Source organism: Ovis aries, chromosome 22, assembly GCF_016772045.2.
Source record: "Ovis aries strain OAR_USU_Benz2616 breed Rambouillet chromosome 22, ARS-UI_Ramb_v3.0, whole genome shotgun sequence".
Taxonomy (NCBI): Eukaryota; Metazoa; Chordata; class Mammalia; order Artiodactyla; family Bovidae; genus Ovis; species Ovis aries.
The window spans coordinates 33,870,848-33,895,188 of NC_056075.1; the positions used below are offsets into that span (position 1 = coordinate 33,870,848).

Sequence of the window (24,341 nt, forward strand, 5' to 3'; positions counted from 1 at the left end):
TCTGTAAACAACTATATACGGGCAATATACACTGACTGTTAACTTCATCAGAAATTACTTTGTTAATTAATGTGGGGTATCTGAATTAATGCCTTCTCACTTCCTCAAAAACAACCAAAATTACCCCCCAAAAATTCCATTAAGATCAAAAGGTGGAAATCTTTTGTATAATTTTCAAGTATATCTGTATATCCCATCTTGTTTTTTCAAAAAACTGCCACTTGATTGTACCTTATGAAAATATTGTATACATTTTAGATTTGGGGCATTTTATATGGAAGTATTATATTTCCCTTTCCATCAAAGTACAGCCATATCTTTTTTAAGACCAAGATTATACCCTAAGAACTCGAGACTTAGATTATAAAGTAAATAACCTAGGATTTGTATAACATACCTTTGTCTCCTTCCATAAGAACTTAAGCATACTTTTGAATCCAATGCCTTTGGTTGTGGCAAAATAAAAGTATCATGTAGGCATAGGTCATTTTCTTCCGTATCTCCCTGGTCTGTATCTAAAAAGGGCTCTTATTGACATCTTACATAATTAATAAAATCTACTAAGTACACTGTTAATCCTGCTCCTCCAGGCTGAAATGACATCCAACAAAATATTAGTCAAAGAGAAAAGTAATTCATCTCCTTGCAGTCTTCACTTAGTCACATGTGCACTGTTAGTACATAAGGGACTGTTCTTATTATGCCAAGATAATATTCCCTTAGCCCTTGAAGGTATTTGTTGTTTCTGTTAGAGTATGTGTGTGTTCTGTGTTGTTTATTTTGCTTTGGCAACTTTGTATTTTAATTTGTAACAGGCAGAGAATTGTGACTCAAAAACATGTGTTATAGCAAGTTACATTTAAATAATTAAAAGTTTTTTTAATAGCTTCTAAAATTTTTTAAATAGTTTAGATGGATATTCTCCTTTGTTAAACAGAGAAACCAGCAGCAAACTGCCTTTTCCAAACATGTTTCTAGAAATACTATTATCTTGTGATAGATTTATAGTTATTCTGCAAATATTAAAAGAGAATTTTGTGGTCAGATACACTCAGGAGATACTGATCAGGTGTGCTTTAAAAGATTCTTGGTGGTAGTGATCTCATCCTACTAGATCTTTTACTCTGCTAATGTCGCTCAAGAATATATGCGAAGGGGTTATAGAGTACATAGTACTCTCCAATCTGAAGTGACCACAGTACTCTCCCTTTTTTTTCCCTCAGAGAGCTCTCATCATCAACAATAATAGTGTTATTAATAATAACAAACAAAAAAATATGCCTGGCATTATTCTGAGCACTTTACCTGTATTAATGTAAACAGTGCTATAAGTTAGGTATATTATTAGTTCAGTTTTACAGAAGAGAAACTTTTGTAAACGTTTGTCATACAGAACTTGCCTGGATCAACAGCTAAGTAGAGCTGGGGTTTAAACCAAGTCTGTTAAGTTGGGATTCATGGGCTATTAAGAAATGCTTGAATGATCCTCATGACCTGTGAACCCCTTGAAATTGTGACATTTAAAGCTGTTGCTAAGGTGCTTCAGTCGTGTCCGACTCTGCGACCTCCATGGACAGCAGCCCACCAGGCTCCGCCATCACTGGGACTCTAGGCAAGAACACTAGAGTGGTTGCCATTTCCTTCTCCAATGCATGAAAGTGAGAGGTGAAAGTGAAGTCGCTCAGTCGTGACCGACTCTTAGCGACCCCATGGACTGTAGCCTACCAGGCTCCTCCATCCATGGGATCCTCCAGGCAAGAGTACTGGAGTGGGTTGCCATTTCCTTCTCCAGACATATAATGGGCATGTGTATTTTTGTAAGGGAACGGCTCATAATTTTCACTGTTATCATCAAAAGAGTTTATCTTCCAAAATTGTTAAGAATCATTCATCTAGATGCTGAAAGATTTAAATTATTTTTAATTCTTTCTAGTCTAGGTAATAGATGCCTTTTGAATTAATTTCTACTGATACAAACTACCAAAGTGTTCTAGTAACCCTTATCTAGTAAGTCCTTTCACTTGCAAAACTTATTCCTGAGAAAAACAGGTATCTTGGGAAGCAGTTTAGTTTTTAGGTTGTTGCTGTTGTTCAGTGGCTCAGTCATGTCTGAGTCTCTGTGACCCCGTGGACTGCAGAAGTATCATTTATATTAAAATCCCAGCTTTAAATATAAGTTTTTGTTTGGGGGTTTTTGTTTGTTTGTTTTACTTTGAGATAAGAAAAATTTTCTCTTACGGTTGTTTTGTCTTTTAGGACCCAACCCTGGAAGAAAAGATGGAATCTTTTCAGAGTCAAGTTTTAACTCACCACAAGGTGTAGCCATAATGAATAATATCATATATGTGGCAGATACAGAAAATCACCTTATAAGAAAGGTAATTTTCCATTTTAAATAAAGTTTTAGTACTTCTAATCAGAAAAACATATATACTTGCTACATAAATATTTGAAATGAGAGGGTGTTGCTTGAATATTTCAGATCATCCTCATTCAGTTTTTCTCAGAGTTACTTGCTTTAACTTTATTCTTACGTAACTTGTTTTTTGGTGTGTCAGTATCTTGTCACAGAGGGCAAATCAAGTCCTTTTTTTAATCCTTTATTTCAAACTCATGTGCCTAATCACCCTAAGGCTCCTCAATTTGAGGTGTTTTCTTAATCAGTTTGTAAAGTGATGCTTTGTCCCTTTTCAGTTAAATTTTCTCAAATCTAGGAAAAAAGCAAACAAACACTCCTGCCTCCATTCAGCTCTTATGTTTTCTCTGGGAATACTTATGTGTCAATTAGACGTACATTTTTTTTTTAGTCTCATTATAGTAGTAATATATGATCTAATTTTTTTTTAATGATGTAATACTTAAAGATTTAAAAAGTCCCCAGTGATCTATTTGGGCTCCCTAGTGGTAACCAACCACTGTTAAAATTTGTGTCTCCGGAAGTTTTCTACTCATACGCAAATTAATTTTGTCTTTAGAGAATCTTCTTTTTTAAACAAATGGAATCATAATGAATATACATAATTTTTACATTCTTCTTTAACTTTTTTCCCATATTAGTCATATTCATATGACTGCATAGTATTACCTAGTTATTTTAAGCATTTCTTACTGATGAGTATTTTGGCTGTAATTTATTGGTTTTTTACTTGCCATCTATTTGGAAAATAAGTTCATCTAACCCATTCTGTCTGAACATACTATTTCAGGCACTTCCCTTGCTTTTCTCACTATTTCTCTCTCTTGATGTTTTTGCCTATTTATATTGACAAAATTGTTAACTAATATACTCAGTTGATGCTACTGCTACTGCTCAGTCACTTCAGTCGTGTCCGACTCTGTGCGACCCCATAGATGGCAGCCCACCAGTCTCCCCCGTCCCTGGGATTCTCCAGGCAAGAACACTGGAGTGGGTTGCCGTTTCCTTCTCCAGTGCATGAAAGTGAAAAGTGAAAGTGAAGTTGCTCAGTCGTATCCCACTCTTCACGACCTCATGGACTGCAGCCTACCAGGCTCCTCTTTCCATGGGATTTTCCAGGCAGGAGTACTGGAGTGGGGTGCTATTGCCTTCTCCCACTTGGTTGATAATTATACATAAAATAGGAAAAAACATGTAGAACGTATAATAATCACTGTAATGTAAATCCCCACACAGGCGTGAAATTTGTTTTCTTTACTACTGAAATCCTAAGCACCTAAAACAGAGCCTGGCCCACAGCAGGTGTATTTAATAGATATTTATTGAATAAGTTTATCAGCAAGTAACATCTGTTGAATGAAGCATTTTCTAAAGTGTATATTCATCCTAATATGAAAAGATGTTACATGAGAAAAAGATTTTGTGGCTTTGTAAATTAAAGCAGATTTGTTTTTTAAATATCTTAGAGAATTTCTAAGATTTTAGTATGCCAGTATATTGTGCATACATTAGTGGGGGGATATGTGTGCAGTATTTTTAAACTTACTTGACCAAGAAGCTCTGTTTAACAGAACTTGTCATAGGACTAATAACTTAACGTTGGTACTTCGGGCAAACGTGGTTTTACGTTGCTCCTTAAAGGTCAGTATTTCTTTATCATTATCTTTTTTGGGTCTGTGCTTCTAAAATTCATCATAGTATCATAGATATCAAAGAGAATAATGAGGTAGTAAGGTATTTAGCCCACAAGGTAGAGGGAATACTTGTCCTTTTTTGATTACACGTTAATTTCTCTTCCTTTAGAACTTAGTGGGTTTTAGAGTATTGACAGCATAATCATCATAACAAATATAGGTTACTTGGAGTCATTTTTAATATTTTATGACAGTTTAGTATCTTCAAAAAATGGAAATGATGTAGAATTTTTCTTCCTCTCTTTTTAAATATATAAAGATGTTTATTTTACATTTTTAAGATCTCATTTGCAGAGGGTGGACCATACTCCTATATTTATACCTCATGAGCATCATTGTTCCATGTCAGCCTGTTTCTTGTTAGAAATAATTTACTTACTTTTGTAAATTCCTCTTCATCTCCATTTCCGTCACCTCTGCCATTCCCTGTACATAAGTACACCTATAGGCAGTCTTTCTGATGTGTTTAATTCACATCTTTTTGTTTGTGACCTTATAAAATCTGTAGTATTTTATTTGTATGTGACCTTATAAAATCTGTAGTATTTTAAGAACTTTATTGTGATATATTTTCCATAGAATAAAGGTCACCCATTTCAAGTATATAATTTAGGAATTTTTAGTAAATTTAACAAATTGTGAAACCATTATCATAAATCATTTTTAGAACATTTTCATCTTCCTAGTAAGAACCCTCATACCCAGTTATAATTAATCCCCATTTGCATCCCCCAGTTCCTATCTCTATAGATTTGCCTCTTTTGAACATTTATATAAATAGAATCATATAATGTATGGTCTGTGTGTCTGGCTTCTTTCATTCTGTGTAATGTTTTTGAGGTTGACTGATAATGTAACATGTCAGGAGTTCGTTTATACTGCTGAAGAGCATTCCATTGCATGTATAAACCACATTTTATCCAGTAACCAGTTGGTGACATTTAGGGTGTTTCCAATTTTTGGCTGTTACAAATAATTCACATAGAAGTTTTGTGTGGGCATACATTTTTATTTCTTTTGGGTTGTTGTTGTTGTTCAGTCACTCTGTCTGACTCTTTGTGATCCCATGGACTGCAGAGCGCCAGGCTTCCCTGTCTTTCACCATCTCCCGGAGCTCACTCAGACTCATGTCCATTGAGTCAGGGATGCCATCCAACCATCTCATCCTCTGTTGTCCCCTTCTCCTCCTGCCTTCAATCTTTCCCAGCATCAGGGTCTTCTCTAATGAGTCAGTTCTTTGCATCAGGTGGCCAAAGGGTTGGAGTTTCAGCTTCAGCATCAGCCCTTCCAATGAATATTTAGGACTGATTTCCTTTAGGATGGCCTGGTTTGATCTCCTTGCAGTCCAAGGGACTCTCAATAGTCTTCTCCAACACCACAGTTCAAAAGCATCAGTTCTTCAGTGCTCAGCCTTCTTTATGGTCCAACTTTTATATCCATACGTGACTACTGGGAAAACCATACCTTCGACTAGATGGACCTTTGTCTCTGCTTTTTAATATGCTGTCTAGATTTGTCATAGCTAAGGGTTCAACTTCATTCTTTTACATGTGGACATCCAGTTATCCCAGAACCATTTATGGAAGAGACTGTTCTTTCTCCTTTGAGTAGTCTTGGCAGCCTTTAGAAAATCAGTTATTCATACATGCATGGGTTTATTTCCAGACTTTCATGTCTATTCCATTGGTCTGTTTATCTGTCTTTGTGGTAATAACACACTGTTTTGATTGCCATAACTTAATAAGTTGTGCAGTCAGAAAGTATGAGTCTTCCTACTTACTTCTTTGTCAACATTTTTTTTTACCGTTCCTGAATCCCTCTCAATTCTGTAAGAATTTTAGGATCAACTTATCCATTTCTGCAGAAACTTCTGTTTCTTTCTCATGTGAATATATTGTTTGAAAAAAACACACAGCAGTTTTATCTTTTCCCTTTTCATTTTTATCCTTCATTACCTTTTATTATATTGCTCTTAAGCATTATGGTAATAGTAGGTATCTTGTCATGCTCATAGTCTTAAATAGAATGCAAGTAAACTTTCTCCAGAAGTTTACATGCATTTTCTGTAGCTTTGGGAAATAAAATATTTATGAAGTTAAGAAATTTTCTCTTAGTTACTAAGAATTATTATATAATTTTATTAAATGCATTTTCTGTATTTATGGAAATAATTGTATAGTTTTTTGCCCTTAGTTTACTGATGTGACTTCCCTGGTGGCTCAGATGGTAAAGCGTCTGCCTACAATGCAGGAGACCTGGGTTCAGTCCCTGGGTCGGGAAGATCTGGAGAAGGAAATGGTGACCCACTGTAGTATTCTTGCCTGGAAAATCCCATGGATGGAGGAGCCTGGTAGGCTACAGTCCATGGGGTCACAAAGAGTTGGACATGACTGAGTGACTTCACTCACTTCACTCAACATCCATACATGTGACTGGAAAAACTATATGTATACTGATGTGATGAATTACATTATTAGGTGTATTTGATGTTGAATCATCTTTTTATCCCTGGAATAAAACTTACCTAATCCATGATTTTTTTTAAAGCCAAATTAGATTTGATTATCCAAAATTACATTCAATGTTATGAAATTCATATTCATAAATTCTATATTTTCTTGTACTGTTCTTACCTGATTTTGGAATCAAGGTCATACTGATCTCATCAAATGAGTTTTTTTCTTTTTTGGGGGAATAATTTGTCTCACATAGGAATTAATGGTTTTTGAATATTTATTAAAATTCCTATAATATTACCTAGGCCCAGGCTTTCTCCAAGAGGAATTTTTAAACTATCCTATCCGTTTCTGTGAGAAGAAAGTGAAAGTGAAGTCACTCAATCGTGTCCGACTCTTTGCAACCCCATGGACTGTAACCTACCACGCTGCTCTGTCCATGGGATTTTCCAGGCAAGAGTACTGGAGTGGGGTGCCATTTCCTCCTCCAGGGGATCTTCCTAACCCAGGGATTGAACCCAGGTCATCTGTGTCTCTTTTGCTGTCTCATGTATAGGGTCATCGTTACTATCTTTCTAAATTCCATATATATGCGTTTTATACTGTATTGGTGTTTTTCTTTCTGGCTTACTTCACTCTGTATAATAGGCTCCAGTTTCATCCACCTCATTAGAACTGATTCAAATGTATTCTTTTTAACGGCTGAGTAATACTCCATTGTGTATATGTACCACAGCTTTCTTATCCATTCGTCTGCTGATGGACATCTAAGTTGCTTCCATGTTCTGGCTATTGTAAACAGTGCTGTGATGAACATTGGGGTAAACATGTCTTTCAGTTCTGGTTTCCTTGGTGTGTATGCCCAGCAGTGGGATTGCTGGGTCATAAGGCAGTTCTATTTCCAGTTCTTTAAGGAATCTCCACACTGTTCTCCATAGTGGCTGTACTAGTTTGCATTCCCACCAACAGTGTAAGAGGGTTCCATTTTCTCCACACCCTCTCCAGTACTTACTGTTTGTAGATTTTTGGATAGAAGCCATTCTGACTGGCATGAGATGGTACCTCATTGTGGTTTTGATTTGCATTTCTCTGATAATGAGTGATGTTGAGCATCTTTTCATGTGTGTGTTAGCCATCTGTATGTCTTCTTTGGAGAAATGTCTGTTTAGTTCTTTGGCCCTTTTATGATTGGGTCTGTAATTTTTCTGGAATTGAGCTGCAGGAGTTGCTTGTATATTTTTGAAATTAATTCTTTGTCAGTTGCTTTGTTTGCTATTATTTTCTCCCATCCTGAAGGCTGTCTTTTCACCTTGCTTATATAGTTTCCTTTGTTGTACAGAAGCTTTTAAGTTTAATTAGGTCCCATTTGTTTATTTTTGCTTTTATTTCCAATATTCTGGGAGGTGGGTCATAGAGGAGCCTGTTGTGATGTATGTCGGAGAGTGTTTTGCCTATTTTCTCCTCTAGGAGTTTTATAGTTTCTGGTCTTATGTTTAGATCTTTAATCCATTTTGAGTTTATTTTGTGTATGGTGTTAGAAAGTGTTCTTGTTTCATTCTTTTACAAGTGGTTGACCAGTTTTCCCAGCACCACTTGTTAAAGAGATTGTCTTTTCTCCATTGTATATTCTTGCCTCCTTTGTTGAAGATAAAGTATCCATAGGTGCGTGGATTTGTCTCTGGGCTTTCTGTTTTGTTCCATTGATCTGTATTTCTGTCTTTGGAGTGAACTCTTGAGTGTCCCCTTGGACTGCAAGGAGATCAAACCAGGCAATCCTAAAGGAAATCAGTCCTGAATATTCATTGGAAGGACTGATGCTGAAGCCGAAGCTCCAATTATTTGGCCACCTGATGCAAAGAACTGACTCATTTGAAAAGGCCCTGATGCTGGGAAAGGTCGAAGGCAGGAGGAGAAGGGTATGACCGAGAATGAGATGGTTGGATGGCATCACTGACTCAAAGGACATGAGTTTGATTGAGCAAGCTCTCAGAGCTGATGGTGGACAGGGAGGCCTGGGGTGCTGCAGTCCATGGGGTCACAAGGAGTCCAACATGAGCAACTGAACTGAACTGAGAAAAATTAACTCAGTATTGGACTGCAAAACTCAGTATTCGAATTCATTTTGTTCTAAATTGATCTATAGACTTAATGCAGTCCCAATCCAAACACCCTCAGACATTTTGGGTAGATATTAACAAAAGGGTTCTAAAATTTATGTGGAAATGCAAGCCAGGGATTATTACATCTAAAACAGTGTTGAAAAAGAACAAAGTTAAAAGACTCGTACTACCTGATTTCAAGACCCTATAATGCTATGCAGTATACTAATGCTATACTATATACTAATCAAGACAATGTGATAGTTTCATAAGGATAGATATATAGATCAGTTAAAAAAAACCAACAACAGCACCCAGAGGTAACCATACACCTATGCAATTACTTGATTTTCTAAAAGGCATCAAAGCAATCAGGAGAAAGGAGAGTCATTTCTGTACATTGTGCTTGAACAACTAAATACCCACATGGGGAAAAAAATAAACATGACCCCTACTTCACACACCATGTGCAAGCATCAATTCAAGATGCATCACAGACCTAAATGTAAATGCTAAAACTATGAAGCTTTTAGAAGAAAACGTACAGGAATATCTTTGTGACTTGCATGTAGGCAGAGGTCTCTCAAAGACAGGACACAGCAACAAAAATCAGAAAAGAAAAAAACCTGTAGATTCAAATTTATCTAACTATAAAACTTCTGCTTATTATTATATACTGTTAAAGTGAAAAGCCGTGGGAATTCCCTGGCGGCCCTGTGGCTAGGACTCTATGCTTTCACTTCTGAGGGCCCAGTTCAACTCCTAGTTGGGGAACTAGGATCCCACAAACCACATGGTGTGGCCACAAAATAATTAAAATAAGGTGAAAGGCCACAGTCTATCAGAAAATAGTCACAAAAATACATCTATGAAGAGGATTAGTATCCGTGTAATATAAAGGTTTCTACAGCTGAAAAATGGGATGACAACCCAATAAAAAATGAGCCAAAGATTTTAACATTTTTCAAAAGAAGATATGACAATAACCACAGAAAAATGGTCAACATTGTAAGTTGAGAGGAAATGTGAGTTCAAACCACAGTAAATGTCACTGTATATCCACTGTAATGATTAAAATTAAAAAGACTGGGAGATTGGAGGGAAGTTCAAAACAGAGAGGATGTATGTATACCTATGGCTGATTCATGTTGAGGTTGACAACATTTTTGTTGACAAAAATCAACAAAATTCTGTAAAGTAATTATCCTTCAATTTAAAAAATAGATTAAAAAAAAAAGACAATACAAGAGGTTGGCGAGGATGTGGAGCAGTTTGAACTCTCATACATTATTGGTAGAAATAGAAAATGATAGACCATTGGAGATAGCCTTCTGGAAGTTTTTATATCAAGCTGCTAATACACCCGCCCTATAACATAGCAGTTATTGTCCTGTGTACATACCCAAGAAAAGTGAAAGCACGTCCACAAAAAGGCTTATATAAGAATATTAATGGCATCCCTACTTAAAGGTCCCCAAGCTGGAAATAGCCCAGGTGTCCATCAGTAAGAAAATATATAAATGAGGGACTTGGTAGTCCATTGGCTAAGAACCTGAGTGCCCAAGGCAGGGGGCCCAGGTTCAATCCCTGGTCAGGAAGCTACTTCTCATATGCTGTAACTAAAGATCCTATATGCCTCAACTAAGACCCAGTGCAGCCAAATAAATAATAATACATTTTTTAAAAATATGTAAATGAGCTGGGATATATTCCTTTGATGGAATACTATTCAGCAATCAAAAGGAACATGAATAAATTTCAAACATGTTAAATGAGAGAAGCCTCACAAAAAGAGTTCATTACTGTATCATTTCATCTGTCTGAAGAGTTACAGCTAATCTATGATGGGGAAAAAAAATTAATACTGTTTGCCACTGGGGTTGGGGATGACTGGAAAGAAGTGTGAGGGAACTTTCTGGAGTGACGGTACCATTCTGGATCTTTATGTATGTTGGGGCTGCATAAGTTTATGTATCTTTGAGAATTTATCAGATGGTACACTTAAGATTTGTACATTTTGTTGTAAGTTTTGCCTCAAAGAAAGGAAAATGGAGGTCTGAAAAAATGAAGCACTCGAATTAAATTCTTTCAGCTTTTCTCTGTGTTTGAAAATTTTCATAAGATGTTGAAAAGTCTCAGGAGATGAAACCAGAGTATCTTTTTTTTTTTTTTTTTCAGTAGAATGCATTAGTTTTTTGGTTTATGAAGCAGAGGCATGTGGTAGAGCTGGAAGTGGTTCAGATCCAAGATCCTGGACTTACTGGCTGTGGGTGTTGGGATCTTACTTACTGATCGGTGCCTCAGTTTCCTCTGCAATAATCAAAATCACAGTTGTAGGGATATGTGAGTTTGGATGGATAGATGAGGTCAGTGCTTGCCACATGTTAAACTTTAAATGTGTTAATTACTAACCAAGCACAATTGAAATATACATTTAATTTTAAGACGTGTTTTTCTTGATGCTGCTTTACATTTTCAAATGTCACCTTCTTTTAAAATATAATTGAGATGAGTTCAATACTAGTTTTGATAGAGGCATGATGAAGGCGAGTGGGTAAGAGGAAAGTTAGGGAATGGATGGATGATGTGATAGAGAAGTGAAAAGGACTAAGTTTTATGCATTTTAACAGCAAGATCACCATGTACTTGATAAGCCTTTTTTTAAAGCTTTTTTTAAAGTATTTATGTTGCACATTTCCTTTTTTATTTTACATACTAAAACCACTCAGTTTTTTTAATATATAATAAGTTCACACATAGTATATAAGTAAAGCACATGTTTTCTATATGTTCTATTGGAAATAGATATATTATATAAAACCTGTATTAATTTCTGTAGATTGACCTAGAAGCTGAGATGGTGAGCACTGTGGCTGGCATTGGAATTCAAGGTACAGATAAAGAAGGTGGAGCTAAAGGAGATGAACAGCCCATTAGTTCTCCTTGGGATGTAGTTTTTGGAAGGTCAGGTATGTAAACTTGATATTAAATAAGTAAATTTTGCTCAGTTAAAGTAAGATTTTTAAAATATTATAGGAACATTCATTTGGATTAATCGTTACTAGTTATTGTATGCTTTTATATCCATGACTTGGGATTTGTTAATTGTATAAAAGCAAAGCTACCAATAACATATAGAAGGTAGGATAACTATATCATTATATATAACATGTGACATTACATGTGTGTTTTATATACGAGATAGATTATATATTTCTCTAATATTAAAGAATTTCATCTTAGTTGCAGTTTTCAGTTAAGATAGTTTTGAATATTCTTAAATTGGAAGGATTATAGTTTCAAAATTTCAAAAGGTTATTCATGCATTGTCCTTTTTATTTACTGCCATGTGAAAACCGAATCAAGAAATAACTGGGGATTTTTTTGGATTATTAAAATTTTAATTTAAAAATTATAGCTTATTTAGAGTAGTTTAAAAAAATAATAATACTTATATATAATGGAATATTACTCAGTCATAGAAAAGAATGAAATCTTGCCATTTGTGACAACATGGATGGACCTAGAAGGTGTTACACTACGTGAAGTATATCAGAGAAAGACAAATACTGTCTAATTTCGCCTATAATCAGAATTTATATTGTTTAAAAATAGGGTGTACTTTACCAGATGCTTTACTATGTTGGATTCATTTAGTAGAGTACTTACATATTTTTCTAGGCTAAAAATTTTTCAGTCCTACTTTATGGCATGGAATTTCTGGTTGTTTATCTCATATTGAGAGTGTACCCAAATTGCTTTCCAAGGAAAATATTGGCTCTGTTGACAAGTACTCTCTCAGCTTCCAACTGGAGTGATGTGCTGAGGCTTATATCTTTATTAGGCTCAGTTTTTAGAAAGGAAATGAGTGCTACCTTAGCCCAATAGATCATTAAAAGCATGCGTGCATGCCAAGTTGTTTCAGTCATGTCCAACTCTGTACGACCCTATGGAGTACAGCCTGCCAGGCTCCTCTGTCCATGGGATTCTCCAGGCAAGAATACTAGTGAGGTTTGCCGTGCGCTCCTCCAGGGGATCTTCTGACCAAGGGATCAAACCCACATCTCTTGCATCCCCTCCACTGGCAGGCAGTTTCTTTACCTCTAGTGCCACCTGGGAAGCACCATTAAAAGCATGTGGCTCTGCATTTAACTTAACAGTTTAAAGAGATGGGAATACCAAACCACCTTACCTGTCTCCTGAGAAATATGTATGCAGGTCAAGAAGCAAGTTAGAACTGGACATGGAACAACGGACTGGTTCCAAATTGAGAAAGGAGTATGTCAAGGCTGTATATTATCACCCTGCTTATTTAACGTATATGCAGAGGACATCATGCGAAATGCCCATCTGGAATCAAGATTGCCAGGAGAAACATTAATAACCTCAGGTACGCAGATGACACTACCCTTATGGGAGAAAACAAAGAACTAAAGAGCCTACTAATGATGAAAGTGGTGAAAGAGGAGAGTGAAAAAGTTCACTTAAAACTCAGCATTCCAAAAACTAAGATCATGGCATCCAGTCCAATCACTGCATGGCAAATAGATGGGGAAACAATGAAAACAGTGAGAGACTTTATATTTTTGGGCTCCAAAATCACTGCCGATGGTGACTGCAGCCATGAAATTCAAAGACGCTTGCTCCTTGGAAGAGAAGCTATGACCAAGCATATTAAAAAGCAGAGACATTACTTTGCCAACAAAGGTCCATCTAGTCAAAGCTGTGGTTTTTCCAGTAGTCATGTATGGATGTGAGAGCTGGACTATAAAGAAAACTGAGCACCGAAAAATTGATGCTTTTGAACTGTGGTGTTGGAGAAAACTCTTGAGAGTCCCTTGGACTACAAGGAGATCCAGCCAGTGCATCCTAAAGGAAATCAGTCCTGAATATTCATTCAAAGGACTGGTGCTGAAGCTGAAGCTCCAATCCTTTGGCCACTTGATGTGAAGAACTGACTCATTGGAAAAGACCCTGATGCTGGGAAAGATCAAAGGCAGGAGGAGGAGATGACAGAGGATGAGATGGTTGGATAGCATCACTGACTCCATAGACATGAGTTTGAGCAAGCTCTGGGGGCTGATGATGGACAGGGAAGTCTGGTGTGCTGCGGTCCATGGGGTGGCAAAGAGTCAGATACAATTGAGCGACCAAACTGAACTGAACTTAAAGTGACTTCTCTTCCAGATAATTGGCAAGAGAAATAATCTTGAATTTAAATAACCTTAAATAAGCTCAGCACCTTTCAAATGCTAAGAGTAAATGGTTTTCAAATACTGTAGGAATGTCCTGTAATCACAATGGCTACAAGAGTTTTCATTTTTTTTTAACCACGAGAGTTTTTAACCTTCACTTAATATACCCAAGGCATTTGTGGTTAGACTTTGTGAAGTACTTAAATTTCCCAGAAATTCTACTTAAGGTTTGGGGGGAATTGGTCAGATTCTCATCAGAGTTTCAAAGTGATATGTTACCCAAAATCATTTTTAGAACCACTGCTTTAAACCACTCTGAAATATAATCCTGGATTAATGTATTTTGTCAGGGTATGGGGAAATTGGATCATAGACTACTTCCTCTCCTTACAATTGTTTTTACTAAACTATATCTTGGCATCATATCATTCATTTAAAAATATTTTAACGTATCAATGTATCTTACATTCATTTTTATTTATATGTTTCATATTTGTATTTCATCAAAACACAGTCCTATGGGAGTGTTAACTGTTTTTACTGTAAGGGCTTGCTGCTAATTTTAGTTACTGTCTTAACCTCTCTGAATATCTACTAGAGAATTTCTTTTCTGTGTTATAGATAATTATACTTTTTTCTCAGTATCAAGTTTATTTTTAAGCTCTTGGATAATTTAAATATCTTAACTGATTGTGTTTGCATTGTTATATTGATTTCTAGGAAACTTAGGTTTGTCTTTAGCAAAGTATATTGGAAACATGACATTCATATTTTAATATTAGTATGGCTACACCTTTTTTTTCTTCTCTCTTTACCTATTGCTTCAATTTTATTATTTTAAATTTATTTATCTCACTAGGGTTTATTTCTTTGTGAACTACCTAATACTTTGAAAATAAAAGTGGAAGTGAATAAATCCAGTAGAATCCTTTATTGAAGTGATTGGTTATGATAAGTGATCCATAGAGAAAACAATTGTTAAATCTGAGAATCATAAAACTAAAAATGCTTTAAGAACTATAAATATACATTGTATCCTCTGACAGTCTTATGCCACTCAAAATGTATTATTTTGGTTTTCTTAAACCATGATGCGAGTTTTTTAAACACCTGCAAAATAAACTGAGGGCTGAAATTTTTAAAAGCTATTCTTTCCAGTTATCTTTCCACATCTAGTTCACTAATAATTTGACTTAGCTACTTGCCTTTATTGAGTCTTTCCAAAGGATTAACTTTGTTTTCAGAGAAATAGCTTCCCTTTTGCATTCATGTTGAATTGATTCATATATATTTAAGTTATATAATTGTAGAACTGGTTTAAGCAGATGTGGGATTAAATGCAATTTGACAGGGATTGTGGTTAAGAAAAATTGTTTTTGTAAACACTTAAATTCTTTAATACTTTAAAAATTATATAGAATATTTCTGAATTTTTACCATAGTTAGGAATATGAAAGAGGATGGAATTATCAGAAGGAAAACATGAAAAATAGGTTGTATTTATTGTAATATCTTCATATATTAAGCTATTGTGCAGTACAAACAAGAGCCCACAGCTATACCTAGTAGCATGGATGAGTATTAGGAAATCTGTTGAGCAGAAAAATGTTCAGTTTTTGTAGAATGTTCAGTAGCAAGGAAGACTAATTATACAATGAGAGAGCTATTCAAACATGGTAATTTTTAGAAGCTGAAGAATATAATAAAAAAAACATTTTTAGACTAGTAGAGAGGAGGAGGATATATTCATAAAGGGTTACAGGAGGCTTTCAAATAATACTGCCTTTTGCTGAGCTGGTGGTATGCACATGGATATTTACTTACTGTTTAAACTTTATAATGAACACTTATCTATTCATATGCATATTTAAAGAAGATCTTAAAAGGAAATAAAATAGGTCAGAGAATGGAAAATAAAAGATAAATACACAGTGGAATATATATTCCCCTAAGAGACTCAGGTAATGAACAACATACTTAAAGAAGACATTAAGGAAAGGGATTTGAAATACCTCTGATTATTTTAAATATATATGTAATATGTAAATGTGTGTGTTTGTATTTTAAATAGTACCTGAATATTTAACCCAATTATGCTGTTACAGTGATAAAAGCATGGAAATAATTAACATTTATGCCAAAGTTTTTTCATCTTTATTTTTGATTATCACTCTAAATATGGTCAGAACTTTGTCATCCACTAAAAATAATTAAAAATAACGCCAATAAAATCATTTTTCAGCAGAAACATTGCCATGTTTCTAATGTGCATATTAAGTCTGTGCTGACTCTTACTCATACAAGACAATAACCCAAGAATTATTTTTTATCATAAAAAAATTTTTTTTCAGTAACCCTTGCTAGTCTGTAAGTAATTCAGACTTTACCTGATTTAAAATCACTTAAGGAAAGATAGTATGCCTGAATCCCATTAACCTTCCTTGGCCCTTTAATCAGCATTTCCCTAGATAGAAATTTAGCTGTACTTATTTGACTTTTAATGATTGAAATCCAGCTATTTAGTATGCTTGTCTGGTAATTTACAGCTTAGATAATATGCTTCTCTGACTTCCATTAATATGCTCTAAAATAACATTTATCTTCTAATCAGGTGAAACAATTGTTTTTTGAGGAATAAATCTTATATAATGTGACTAGAGTGTTTTTATTTTAATAAAATAAAACAGTTGTGTTTTTGTATCTGAATATTATCACATTGACTTGGTGTTTACAAAGCACAAGCTCACTTCTGCAGTTCTTCATTCTGATCGGAACACTAATAATCTGGATTGGCCTCACTGCTATGTGCTGCTGTGTTAGTCACTCAGTCCTGTCCAACTCTTTGTGACCCCAGGGGCTGTAGCCTGCCAGGCTCCTCTGTCAGTAGAATTCTACAGGCAAGAATACTGACTGCTGCTGCTGCTAAGTCGCTTCAGTCGTGTCCAACTCTGTGCGACCCCATACGGCAGCCCACCAGGCTCCCCCGTCCCTGGGATTCTCCAGGCAAGAACACTGGAGTGGGTTGCCATTTCCTTCTCCAGTGCATGAAAGTGAAAAGTGAAAGTGCAGTCACTCAGTTGTGTCTGCCTCTTTGCGACCCCAGGGACCACAGCCTACCAGGCTCCTCTGTCCACGGGATTTTCCAGGCAAGAGTACTGGAGTGGGGTGCCATTGCCTTCTCTAAGAATACTGGAGTGTGTAGCCATTCCCATATCCCGGGGATCTTCCCAACCCAGTCATTGAAGCTGGGTCTTCTGCATTACAGACAGATTCTTTACCATCTGAGCCACTAGGGAGTTGAGCTCACTAAGATATTATTATTCCAGGTTTAGCTTTGTGAATACCAACAAATTATTTAACCCCTTTGAATTTCAGTTTTCTTATAAAATAGAGATGATAATAACAAGACTTGCTAATGTTGTCAAATTAAACGAAATAATCCATGTAAAGGGCTTATTATTAGCTCAGTGCCTTAAAATAGGAAGTGTTCTGAATAGTTATCCTTTTCACCACCACACCCCCCATCATTATCCTCATCAGTTGGTGTGCAGAATCATAAACTCCCGAATCCCAATCTGACACAGCCTCTGCTTCTGCACTCTTTTTCATACCCCCAGCTTCTAATGGAAATAAGTACACAGAAACCAAGAACAAACAGAGGCTCACACTAATATTACTTTGAAGCTTTGGCCTCTTACAGTCAACCCTAGTTGAACTAGATTGGCCTGTTTGGAGAAGTTGGACACCTGATTTGATCTTTTACTTGTGCATAAACCAGACAGTTCTTTGGCCAAGTTAGAGAGGCTTTAAACTCATGTCATCTTCTAATGATTACAGTTTTATTTCTAATCTTTATGCTTTTTGCTGCTTTTTCTTACTTGTATGAATTAGGACCTTCATATGATGCTAAAGAAGTGTTGATAGCAGATCTCCTTGTCTCATTTCTATTCTCAGAGTGATATCTTAGCTCGGGCTGCTATAACAAAATGCCACAGACTGGGTGGCTTAAACAACAGAATTTTATTTTATCACAGTTCTGGAGGCTAGAAGTCCAAGGTCAAGGTGCCAGCATGATTGGTTTCTGGTGAGAGCTCTCTTCTGGCTTATAGAAGGTCACCTTTAAGCTTTGTCTTCACATGGCAGGGGTAAAATAAAATAAGAATATAATAATGAAGAGCTTTTGATCTAGTTTTAAAGTGATTAAGCAGAAACTGAGTCCCCAGAGCATATGGACACCATTGTCACTTTTAATACAGTTTTTGTTTATAAAAGTATTTGACTGTGAAAAATTAAATTGAAATAAAGTATCATCCTTTAGATTTCTATGATAGCAATTAACAGAGAAAGGAGCAACATGTTAAATAGAATTTTCTGTTGGATTGCCTGGCTTCAGATTCCAGTTCCTTCATTTATTAGCTCTGTGAGCCTGTTAAGTTACATGACCTCTCTGAGCCTCAGTTTCTTCTGTAAGGGGCCTGTAAAAATGACCTAATAACACCACTGTCTTCTGGGGCTTTTGAGAAGATTTGGGTAATATTCTCTATAATGTGCTTGGCATACAGTGCCACAATTTGTTGATCATCACCATTATTTTTGTTGCTGTGAAAGACACTTGAAAACAGTACAGGTTAATGAAGAAAAATTTCTTCTGGACACAACTACTTAAAGTAAAAAGAAAATAATCTTACCAAGATATTTCTTTTAGCATAAGATATGTCTGACCAAATTATTTTAGTGAAAATATCTCAACTACATGTAAAAGTAGACTCAGAATTCAGTTTAAATTAAAATAATTAAATATTTTACCAATAGAATTAATTTTCAAAATGGAGCCTTGTCACATTGTAATAAGTGATAATATCAGTCTTAAAAAACAATTCTTTATTAATTTTAGAAAACAGGTATAATATATTGTACTCTTAGCTTTATTACATGTCAACTATATCTTTTTGAGAAAGGTTCACAACAATTAAACAGTAGGTTTTTAAATAGCAGTAGTGATGTGAGTCTAAGCCTAAAAGCTAATATGTGGTAGAAATATACATTTCTTGAACTATTAAAAGGTACAATTCTTCCATGAGAAATTGTTCAAAGAACTATTCCTGTATTCTTAAAGCATGTAATTTAGGTTCTTGACTGCCAATGTTTCTTTGGAGCGTGTGCGTCAAGCCATTTCTTGTCACATAAAATAAGAAATCAAATGTTTAAAAACATTGTGCCCAGAGATGTAAAGGGACATTTTGCTATTGAGAATACTTTGGATTTCTGTGAATGTATATTTTTATTTTTAAGTCTAAAGAAGTAAACCTTTTGCAAGGAAAATGGAAAAATTTCCAAAACGACTTAAAACATTGCAAATGTTTTTACTTCCTTCTATCAGATGATTTATAAACATACTGTTGTCTCCCTTAATTTAAATTTCTGAAACAACTGGGGGTGTTTGTTAATCAGATGCATATATGATAATAACTGTTTCTTTTCATAAAGGTTCAGAGGTCCAAAGAGATAACATTCTGTGGATAGCCATGGCAGGGACTCATCAAATATGGGCACTCTTGTTGGACTGTGGCAGATTACCAAAGAAAAAGTAAGTGGTAACATCTCAGTTTGGGTAAACATGGAGTTCACAGAATTCCTTTTCCGAAAGTCTCTGTCCTTGTAACACCCAATGTACTAGACAGGCTATGCGGGGCTATGCTGCCATAAGGAACAGCTCTGGTTCTTGGTGGCTTCAGACAAGGTTTGTTTGCAGGGGGAGCACTACTCTGCCACCCAAGCTGATGCAGCATCAGAAGCTTTGCCAGTTGTCCTGGCAGAGAGAGAGAGAGGTGGTGAGGTGTTCACTGGCTCTTAAAACTGTTCTTCAGAAGTGATGTATCACTTCTACTTAACGTTTCATCAGCCCAAGTATGTCTTAGGACCACACCCAACCTTGAGTAGCTTAGGAAGAGCAGTTTCAGCAAGCATTCACAAAGAGAACTGGAAACATCTTTTAACACATATTTCTAATATCCCTGATCAATTCAGATATTTGAAGACTGCATGGGAGAATGGTTAATAGCTCTGGTTTTGTTGTCAGGCCTGAAATTGAGCCTGGCTCCGCCACTTCTTATCCACATGACCTTAGGAGAGTCACTTTAACTTTCTAAGCCTCAGTTTTCCTTATTTATATCTACCTCATAGGTTTTGTTTTGAGAATTAATATGTATGAAAAGCTCAGCCTAGTGCCTGGTCTGTGCAGTCAATGTAAGTAGCATTGCTGCCACTGTCAGGGGTATAAAGATGGAAAAGTAGTGTCTCTACAAAGTTTCTTGTATTTTTCCTGTAAAGCCTTTCCTCTTCCTCTCACACTCCAGCCTTTCTCTTCCCCTCCCCTCCCATGTCTCCCTTCTTCCCTCCCTCTCACCCTTCACCCCACCATCCTCCCCTCTTCTCTTAACTTCTGTATTTTTGTTTGCACTTATTTGTTTACAAAGCTGTTTTCTCCCACTAGACTGCCTCTTTAAGGAAAGGACCCTTTCTCATTCACTTCTTGTCCCCTGCACCTAGCACAGTATCTGGTACATGACAGGAACTCAGTGAAGGTCTGTGGAAGTAAATGAATGAAATTTGTAGACCATAAAGACTATCAAATCACTGTAGAAAGTAAGTGCCAGTCACTTCAGTTACCTTTATCAGAAGAGAGGATATCCAGAATATCAGATATTCTGAATTGGGTGTGTGTTGCTTTATAAGATGTTTAGCAGCATTTAATCATCCATTGAAAAATATTTTTTAAGCAAACAAGGCACTATGCTTTGCAGTAGGGATGAAATGGTATGGTCTCTTACATAAATCAGAGGAACATCCATTATAAATAAAATTTAAGGTATTAAAGGAAGGCTTCCTGGAAGAAGCTACTAACTAAGATCTCCTTTTTAGCTACTAACTGAACCTGACAGAGGGTAGGAAGGAGTTCAGAAGAGTAGAGGTTTCCCAGGCAAGAAATGACCCTTGTGATGTCAGTAGAAGCCAGATCCTTAGAATCTTTCTAAGAGATTTGAAAGTTATGCTACATGACATTATGGGAAGTTTTAAGCTGGGAAGTGATATCATAAGATTTGTGTTTTTGAAAGAACACTGGTAGCATTTGGAGTGTGGCAATACTACAGACAGGTTCAAGGAGGAGGCCACTGCTGTTATCCAGGCCAGAGCTGACAGAAGCTGAATAGTGAGGTGACCAACAACATAGATGAGGAAAAAAGCAGCAGCAGAGATGACCAGACTACCTTGTTCTCAATGATGACTGTTTTGGACCTAGACGGTCAAGAGTGGTCTAAATTTCACTAAGTAGAGTTGTCACTCATTCACAATAGAAAAGTGTCCAGTCTGATCACACTGACTTGTATTACAATTTCAAGGATGCGTTATTTGTCACTGACCTTCAAGTGGTAATAACTCCTGAACTTTTAGAAGTTACTGTTTCTCCCCACTATTTCTAGCTTTTATTAAGAGAGCTCCTTTGTAAAATTGTTATAAGTCCTTTGTTTGGCATATTTGTTATTACATATAAATAGGCCCTGAATAAATGGCTGTATTTATACATTTTCTATCCCTTTGCTTCCACTCCTTGTTCCCTACATACGTTAGCATTGGGATGATATTAACCAGTAAGTGACTGATGGTTATTTTAGACTTTTTTTTGCATGTTTTACAGTATTAGAAAATGATACAGAGTCTCTCATTGTTTTGTATCCCAAGTTAGCTTCTTCCCTCCCCTCAATACAAGACACTAGCATGTCTTCCTTACAGTTCCTCTGACATAAACTTAGAAACCAAGGTATAAAACTTTCTCCATATTACAAATTATTACAAGTCATTACAATAGTCCTCTAAATAGAAATTTCCCTAGTATGCATAGGAAATGGATTTGTGCAATTGATTAAAGCAGCGAAATCATATTATTACTTTAAAATGAGCACCCATCTTTCACAAATGATTCTTTTAATTCTTCTTGCTAGTCTCTTCTTATATCTTTCGTTGTTTAGTCACAAAGTCATGTCCAACTCTTTTGTAACCCTGTAGACTATAGCCGCCCAGGATCCTCTGTCCATGGAATTTTCCAGGCAAGAATACTGGAGTGGGTTGCCATTTCCTACTCCAGGGGCTCTTTCCAGCCCAAGGATTGAGTCCACGTCTCCTGGTTGGCAGGTGGATTCTTTACCACTTAGCCACCAGGAAAGCCTGGTCTCTACTTATGTACAAGAAAATAAAACATTTTTAATAAAAATTTAAGCTCAGAACTATCAAGAGCTGGAAGAGATTACCTAGATCTTTTTAATCCCCTTTCAGAATCTAATATTGCATGAAACTAAGAAGAGACCAGGATGTAAAGGTGGGATCTAGCTGTACCTGCCTCTGATCATTTGGAGGAAAACTATCCCATCAGTGATGTGATCTTTATTCATGTATTTTTAACTTTGTCGGGGATCTCCTGTTTAATCATTGAGAATAGTTTCACTTTTGTGTATGTTTTAAAAACAGAAAGATAGAAAGGTCCCTATACAGTGGGTGAACAAGTTAATGATTAGAAAAACTACAATGAAAGCTTATTTGCACAATATAACTAGGTCAGGATTAGCAGATTTAAAAAATATATATATAATGCTATCACCATTGGCTTCATTTACATTCATTTGTTTAGTAATTAAATTGGGTCAGTGTAACAGTGTTGACACTTCACCTGTGAATTTGTCGTCTTTAGTGAGTTAAAAAAAGGAACCTGCCTTCGGTTTGCTGGAAGTGGAAATGAAGAGAATCGGAATAATGCATACCCTCATAAGGCAGGCTTTGCTCAGCCTTCAGGCCTGTCTCTGGCCGCAGAGGACCCCTGGAGCTGCCTGTTCGTGGCAGACAGCGAGAGCAGCACGGTGAGAGCCGTCTCGCTGAAAGACGGAGCAGTGAGACCCCTCGTGGGAGGAGAGAGAGACCCCACGGTAATGAAGAGCGCCTCTGCGCCGTGTGCCTGCTGAGCGAGCATGCGATTTGCTGAATTGTGACGTTAGTAAGACATAAAAAAAAAATGAAGTCGCTCAGTCGTGTCCGACTCTTTGCGGCCCCGTGGACGGTAGCCCACCAGGTTGCTCCGTCCATGGGATTCTCCAGGCAAGAATACTGGAGTGGGTTGCCATTTCCTTCTCCAGGGGATCTTCCCTACCCAGAGATCGAACCCAGGTCTCCCACATTGCAGGCAGACACTTTAACCTCTGAGCCACCAGGGAAGCCCTAGTAAGACATAGGAAGGAGAAAATTCTTGGACTTATCCATGTTAAAATGGAAGTCAAACCAAAGGAAATGTGACTATAAAGAAGCACAAGTAACAAAACCACCTTTGAAAAGTTAACTGATCTGATTTGATTCTGTATGAATGTCAAGGCTTCCGAGAGAAAGGAAGGATAAAACTGTGATTACTGAGCAAGGGGAAAGATGAAGAGTAGATAATTTAGCAGGAGGGTGGAAAGAGCTCCAGGGTAAGTAGACCTGAATCAGATGTGTCATTTTTGTGAATAAGATTCCTTAGAACCACAAATTAAAAATCAGGTTCAGAATTCTGTCATTTTTCTCTAGTTTCAGTCAAATGCCCAACCCTATTTATATGAAATCAGACTTTTCCCCATTTAACTTAAGTAGCATGTACAGCCATCTGAATTTTCACTTTATACCCTAACAAAGTTCTGTGAAAAAATTTTAATACATGCTGTTTTTTTTTTCTTTTCAAAAAAAAAAAAAAAGAATTTATTTGCTTTTGGTGATGTTGATGGAGTAGGAATCGATGCGAGGCTACAGCACCCACTTGGAGTAACTTGGGACAAGAAAAGGAATTTACTGTACGTGGCAGACTCTTACAATCACAAGGTGAGTCTTGACAGAATTATATAATACCCTGCTTTTCACTTGTGGTATTTAAAATGCTGAAAGATCTGTGAGCCTCCTACAACTGCCACTCTAAAATGTAGAGAGGAATAACAGTCTTTGACAACTGTACATAAGCCTTTCTGTTCCTTTTTTGGTCCTTTCTTTGCAGAAATGATGTGATAGTACTCTGAGCTGGGGAAAGGACTAAACAAATTCCCAATGACGATAGCCCAAAATTGGGAATTGCAAGCCACTAAAGCTGTTTAGTAAGATCTTCGGGAAATAAGGAGAAGGCAGGTAACAGGGAAATTAATATGCCAGTTAACAAATGAACATTTTTGAGCCTTTGCATAATTGCCATGCCTGTTAGCAGATAATTCGTTTTCATCAACATTTCTGTTTTCTTTGTCTATTTTATTTTTACTTTGCATTTTAAAAATAAAATCATTGGAACATAAATATTAGTATTTTGTGATGAGAAGCTTATGAATCTAATGTAATTGAAACACAGGAATCACAGCGTCTAACATAAGTAGCCAATCCTCAGCTGGTATTAGATATCCCTAAGAAGGAAGTCAGTTCAACTG

At 36.4% G+C, this 24,341-nt stretch overlaps 1 protein-coding gene across 3 annotated transcripts in view; it reads left to right on the forward strand.

Moving 5' to 3' along the window:
- NHLRC2 (NHL repeat containing 2) overlaps positions 1-24,341 on the forward strand; it is a 63,973-nt gene that overhangs the window by 20,955 nt on the left and 18,677 nt on the right. For 2 of the 3 annotated variants that reach the window (XM_060404721.1, XM_004020207.6), the window contains exons 4-8: positions 2,257-2,378; positions 11,505-11,634; positions 19,348-19,447; positions 22,604-22,835; positions 23,632-23,754. In XM_060404721.1, the coding sequence (XP_060260704.1) occupies positions 2,257-2,378; positions 11,505-11,634; positions 19,348-19,447; positions 22,604-22,835; positions 23,632-23,754 (707 nt within the window). The remainder of the gene's footprint in view (positions 1-2,256; positions 2,379-11,504; positions 11,635-19,347; positions 19,448-22,603; positions 22,836-23,631; positions 23,755-24,341) is intronic. The other variant, XM_012102958.5, reaches the window with a different exon arrangement.